The sequence below is a fragment of the Artibeus jamaicensis genome, unplaced genomic scaffold, assembly GCF_021234435.1.
Source record: "Artibeus jamaicensis isolate MK-2021 breed Jamaican fruit bat unplaced genomic scaffold, CSHL_Jam_final scaffold_3272, whole genome shotgun sequence".
Classification (NCBI taxonomy): Eukaryota; Metazoa; Chordata; class Mammalia; order Chiroptera; family Phyllostomidae; genus Artibeus; species Artibeus jamaicensis.
Window position 1 is genome coordinate 654719 of NW_026522039.1, and position 6692 is coordinate 661410.

The 6692-nt window shown below is 42.0% G+C and overlaps 1 protein-coding gene across 1 annotated transcript in view; it reads left to right on the plus strand.

Moving 5' to 3' along the window:
* The window catches only part of OBSCN (obscurin, cytoskeletal calmodulin and titin-interacting RhoGEF), a 132295-nt gene extending 131989 nt beyond the window's left edge, over positions 1-306 (plus strand). The window contains 1 exon segment of the mRNA XM_053657057.1: positions 21-306. Within this exon segment, the coding sequence (XP_053513032.1) occupies positions 21-198 (178 nt within the window). The 3' untranslated portion in view covers positions 199-306.
* Positions 307-6692: the final 6386 nt, after the last annotated feature.

Genomic DNA, 6692 nt, shown 5'->3' on the forward strand with positions numbered 1-6692 from the left:
CACCACCCTCCTTGCTGCAGGGGCCGGCCAAGTGCTTCCAGCTGCCTGCAGTGCCCATGGCTGACTGAGGAGGGCCCAGCCTGCTCTCAGCCTTCCACTGTGACCTTTCCCACTGGGCATCTGCGCGCCTTTGTGCGTGAGCGTGAGAAGAGACGGGCACTGCTGTACAAGAAGCACAACCTGGCGCAGGTGTACTGAGCACTTGGCCCTGCAGGATCACAAAACCAGTGGCCACATGCACACAGGGCACTGTGGGCCTGGCCCCTACAAGCTGTATCCACCAATAAAAACCAGCACCACAGGAGGCATCTTCTGTTTCACTGTTTTGTTTCGAGGAGGAGGGTGATGGTCCTGCGCCTTCCTGGTTTAGTGACCATCCAGTTAGCAGAGCTGCCCTTCCTTGTTCTTGGACGGAAAGATCCTTCAGGGCAGTCTCACCATGAGTGACCAGCTCACAAACAAAAGCCCTTTTTGTCCCATGAAAACTGGCACAATTGGTTCCTTAGCCTTACCCCACCTGCCAGTCTCTGAGGGATTTCCACTGGGACTCCTGAGCTCCAGGGGCTAGACTGTGCCCATGGTCACCTTCCTGGACTGGTCCTCTATCAAGGCCTCCAGCATAGGCTACTGCAGCCCTTTCTCTGTCTGAGGCAGAAGGAGCCTGGTGAATGACTAGCCAGGCCACACAGAGGGAATTGAGAGGTGGGCTTGGAGTGGGAGAAGGTGTCATAGAAGCTGCTGCAGGAGCTTGAACCACAGTTGCTTTCCCCCAACCTGACTTCTGCCAGATGTTCCTGCTGCCCACAAGGAAAGTCCTGTTTGGGAAGGGTGTGTGGTCCTGAGGCTGAATGAACATGGACTGCCTTGCTCCATGTCCACCAGCTCCAACTCTACTTGTGTGAGGAATGGTCTCACCAGTTACCAGTGCTCCCTTTGGGGGCAGTCCACCATGTCCAGGGACTGAGCTTTTTGCTGAGGTGTCCTCCCACAAGGCACCTTCCTGGACCTCGACCACACCTGTACAGACAGCCAGTGAGCATACCTCCAACCCTCATGGTGCCCTAGGCACCTGAGTCTGCACCCATGCTTTCCTCTCTATTGCATGCTCACTCGGCCCCAGCTCGCCAAGCCTGGCTCTGCACGCTGGGACCAGGTGAGACTTAGCTCCTTGTCTTCAGTGGATGCATTCCTTTGGTGACACCTCCTCTGTGCTGTGTGCTAGGATGACTTGCCTCTGTCTAAGCCTGTACAGATCAAATTCTGTAGGCTGAGCAAATCTCCTACTCTTACATGGAGAGATACTTGCTGGGGCTGTACAGAGTCTCTGCTGGCCTGGCCTTGCTCCCTGTAGCCCAGCTTTCCTTGTACATTCTGCCTTGATACTCTGTGCAAGTGCTTCTTGTAGAACGGCTAGTGACTCCTCACAGCCTGGCTTAGGACTCACCCTGCTAACACCATGTAGCATGGGCCATGCCACATCATCATTCATTCCTTCCATGGCCCTTGTCCCTTCTCATTCAAGATGGCTCTCTTCCCAGACTGGACTTTGCCTGATAAACCCACTCAAATCCAAACTCCCTCCGTTTATGTGTTGTAAGTATTTTATTGGTAGTCTGTTCCTAACAATAAAATCAAATGTACTGCATTTTTAACAGCTGCATATTTTATATTTTTTTCAATACATAAAGCTTTTATTTTGAGATCTTAGTTGAATCACAGGCAGTTGAAAGAAATCATACAGAAAGAGCCCAGGTACCACTTACCCAGTTTCTCCAGTGGGAATTATTTTGCAAAATGCTAGTATTGATACAATAGGACAGCCAGGATAGGGACATTGAGACAGTAAAGGTACAGAGCATCATGACACAGGTTCCTCCCTGATCTCATACCCTCTTTTTAAACAGCCACACCCACTCCCCTCTCACCTTTAATTGATACTCCTTAACCCTGGCAACCAACAGTCTGTCTTGAATTCATATACTTTTGCCATTTTAAAAGTGTTATAGCTCCTCCACTATGCGAGTGAGCCATCTCATTGGCCTCCCACTCCCCAGCTCCCACAGAAGGAGGGTCACCTGCGCCACTCCACTTCTTAGTTTCTTGCAGCTCCCAGCTCTGGCTCCCAGGTCAGTGCCTGCCCAGGTGATTCTGTGCTGTGATTGTCTCAAAGCCACAGGGAAAAGGGTGGAAAATGCACTGTTGCCATTACCAGAGTGATTTATGGCTTTGTTCTTAAGCTCTCAATTGCCTCCATACTCGTGTGGACTTTTATTCCTGAATAAAAGCCTTAAGCTTAACCAATTGGTTAAGCCTTAAGCTTAACCAATTGGCATCAAAAGTATTGGGCAGATGCATTGCCCATCTACCTCCTCATTACTATAGAAATCAGGTATGCACTCTTATTTGGAATAAAGGTGCTGAATACCTCACCACTCAGCTATGTTCTTACAATCACAGGTAACTATGCTGAAAACCAAAAGTAGAATAAATACCAAGAAGAGGTCATCCCAGCATTGAGATATTCCTATTAGGGAAGTGAATCAAATGTTCTTTTTAAGTCAAAAATTTTACACCAAAAATGAATTGTGGACTTTCAGCCAAGATGGAGGTGTAGGTAGATATACTCTGCCTCCTCACACAACCAAAAGAAGGACAACGACCAATTTAAAAACAAAAAATAACCAGAGCTGCCAGAAAAATCAAACTGTATGAAAGTCCAACAACCAAGGAGTTAAAGGAGAAACATTCATCAGATCAGTAGAATGGATGGAGTTGGGCAGCTGGGGTGGAGAGGACTCAAGGCAAGGCAGCTGGAGGACCTAGGCAGGTGAGGCAGCAGCTGATGGAGCAGGAGGTCCCACATTTGTATACAGAAGAACTGGGAGGAACAACTGGGGAATGAGACAGATCTCGAAACCCAGGGTTCCAGCAAGGGGAAGTAAAGCCTCAAAACCTCTGACTGAAAAAAACCTGTGGGGTTGAGTTCATTGGAAAGACCCACAAGGTCCTAGAACATACACAAAACCCCAGACCCAGGAATCAGCACCAGAAAGGCCCAATTTCCTTGTGGGTAGTGGGGGAAGTGACTGAAAGCTGGCTGAGAGCTGAGCAAGGAACACTGTTCCTTCTCAGACCCCTCCCCCACATACAGCACCACAATGCAGTGACACACTGGCAAATATCAAGCCTCTGCCCCTTACCACCTAACAGGTGTGCTGAGACAAAAATAAAAAATAAAAAAAAATAGGGCCCAAATGAAAGAACAGATCAAAGCTCTAGAAAAAATACAACTAAGTGATGAAGAGATAGCCAACCTATCAGATGCAGAGTTGAAAACACTGGCAATCAAGATGCTCACAGAAATGGTTGAGTATAATTGCAAAATAGAGGAAAGAGTGAAGACTATGAAAAGTGAAATAAAAGAAAATGTACAGGGAACCAACAGAGAAGGAAAGAAAACCAGGACTCAGACCAACAGTTTGAAGCAGAAGGAAGAAAATAACATTCAAGGCCCTGGCTGGTGTAGCTCAGTGGATTGAGCACAGGCCTGTGAACCTGAAAATCGTGGTTCGATTCCCAGTCAGGGCACATGCCTGGGTTGCAGGCCGATTCCCAGCAGGGGACCCAGGAGATGCAACCATACATTGATATTCTCTCCCTCTCTCCTTCCCTTCCCCTCTAAAGATAAATAAATAAAATCTTTAAATAAATAAATAAAATAATATTACATTGGAAACATTTAAAAAAAAAAAAGAAAATAACATTCAAGCAGAACAGAATGAAGAAACAAGAATTCAAAAAATGAGGAGACTCTTAGGAACCTTGAGGACAACTTTAAACATTACAACATCTGAATCATGGGGTGCCAGAAGGAGAAGAGGAAGAGCAAGAAATAGAAAGAAAATTTATTTGAAAACATAATGAAGGAGAACTTCCCCAATCTGGCAAAGGAAATAGACTTCCAGGAAGTCCAAGAAGCTCAGGGTCCCAAAGAAGTTGGACCCAAGGAAACACACAACAAAGCATATAATTACATTACTCAAAAGTAAAGATAAGGAGAGAATCTTATAAGCAGCAAGAGAAAAGGAGACAGTTACCTACAAAGGAGTTCCCATAATACTATCAACAGATTTCTCAAAAGAAACCTTGCAGGCACGAAGGGGCTGGAAAGAAGTATTCAAAATCATGAAAGGCGAGGACCTACATCCATCATTACTGTATCATTTAGAATGGAAGGGCAGATAAAGTGCTCCCCAGATAGTCAAGTTAAGGGAGTTCATCATTACCAAGCTCTCACTACATGAAATGTTAAAGGGACTTATCTAAGAAAAAGGTCAAAAATATAAATAGTAAAATGACAACAAACTCACAACTATCAACAACGAAGCCTAAGAAAACAAAAACAACCAACTAGAACAGGAACAGAATCAGAGAAATGAACATCACATGGAGGGTTATCAGTGGGGAAAGGGAGGGGGAAGATAGTGGAAAAGGTACATGAAATAAGAAGCATAAATGGTAAGTACAAAATAGACAGGGGCGGGTTAAGAATAGTAGAGGAAATGGAGAAGCCAAAGAACCTATATGTATGATCTACGGACATGAACTAAGGTGAGGGATTAATGGTGGGGGAATGGGTGGGAGGATGGGTACAGGGCAGAGGGGAATAAAGGGAAAAAATGGGACAACTAGTATAGCATAATCAATAAAATATATTAAAAATTTTAAAAATGTTCCAATGATGGCATCGGGTCATGCCAGAGGTATTCCAGCTTATATGAAGGCCTCAGCAGAGGATCCCTGAAAGTAAGTGACCACATTCACTTAACTTTTATTACAGTTTTTATTATAACTGCTTGACTTTATTGTTAGTTGTTAATCTTAATGTGTCTAATATATAAACTTTATCATATGTATATATGTCTAGGAAAATGATTATTTGCAGGGTTCTACACTATTAGTAGTTTCAGGCCTCCAGTGGGGATCTTGAAATGTAATCCCTGCAGATAAGGGGGACAGTGAACTGAGAAGTGTCCTCTCCGACTTTCTGGAAGAGATTGTGTAAAACTAGTGTTAGTTCACCTTCAAATTTCCAGGCCTCTGGGCCTGGAAATTCCTTATTCAAGGGCTTTTAAATTGTGAAGTCAATTTACTTGTTACAGGGCTGTTCATATCATCAATTTCATCTTGGTTGGCTTTGGTAGTCTCTGGTTTTCTTAGGAATTGGTCCATTTTTTCCAAGGTGTCAAATTTATGTGTAAAGTTGTTTGTATTCACTTACCATCCTTTTACTGCCTATAGGATTTGTAACGATATTCTTCATTTTATTCCTGACATTAGTAATTTGTCTTTTCTCTTTTTATTTTTGTCAGTCTTGCTAGAAGTTTATCAATTTTACTGATATTTTTGAAGAACCATCTTTTTGTTTTATTGATTTTTCCGTATTACTTTTCTAATTTAATTTTATTGACTTACTCTTTTATCTTTTATCTTTATTGCTTCCTTTTTTCCACTTGCTCTGGGTTTAGTCTGCTCTTCCCTTTGAATTGTCTTCTCCCCTCCCCCTATATTCTCCAGCTTTATTGGATAATTTAAAATGACATTTCTATTTTCTGAGATTCAGTTGCTTTTTCCATCTGACTTTTAAAAACTGATTACATCAAATGGAACATAGTTGTCTAAGTTATATAGTACACAGAAATATCATCTTGAGTTTTTTGAAAATGCATTTCTCTGCAATTCCTGAATAGCTCCAAACTATGCTTGCTATGAGCATAGATGTTTACTCTAAGTGAATTCGTGTAGTCATCCCTAAAACATATGTTCTAAACCTTTGTCATCACTATTTTCAGATAGTGTCCTCACTGTCTTCATCCAGCATCAATTCTGTGAAGTTGTTCCTGTTTAGGCTTTTATTCTGATTTTCCTCACATAAACATTAAATTCGTGCTTGTCTTTTTTATTGTGTTTACTGGCACTCACTCTGTTCTATGTAGAGCTTGATACAGATGTTACTTGATGTTATTTAATGGGTATTGAAGTCAAACAATTCAAGGCCATCATTATGCTCAATTTAAAGTTATTTATGAAAGTTCACACACACTGCCAGAATTGGTTTTTACCGCCTACATGGAAACATATTCAAAACACCCAGAACAAGCTTACTAGTGAGATTCAACACTTCCCATTCATCAGTCCCTATTCACTGGGGCATGGAAAGGGGTTCTATGATAAAGCATAGTCTTGATTTTTACTTAGGTTTCTCATTTGAGACCTTTTCTCTTGTGTAATATGAGTATTCAGTGCTATAAAATGCATTCTCAGTACTGCATTAGCTGCATCCTGTATGTTTAATATATTGTATTTTAATTTTCATTTGGTTTTATGTATGTTTTAAATTTCCTTCGAGACTTTCTTTGGCCTGTGCATTATTTAGAAGTGTGTTGTTTAATTTCCAATTGTTTATAGATTTTTCTTGTCCCTTTCTGTTATTGATTCCTAGCTTGATACCATTATGAAGAAAGAATGTAATATGTAATTTCAATTTTTTAGATATAGTATGTCGTGGTGAGTGTTCTACATACTAATGGTGCTGGATGGACAGGTCTATCAAAGTTATATTAACTTTTTGATACATTGCATTTGTTCAGATCTTCTACATCCTTGCTGATTTTTTGTCAAATACTTCTATC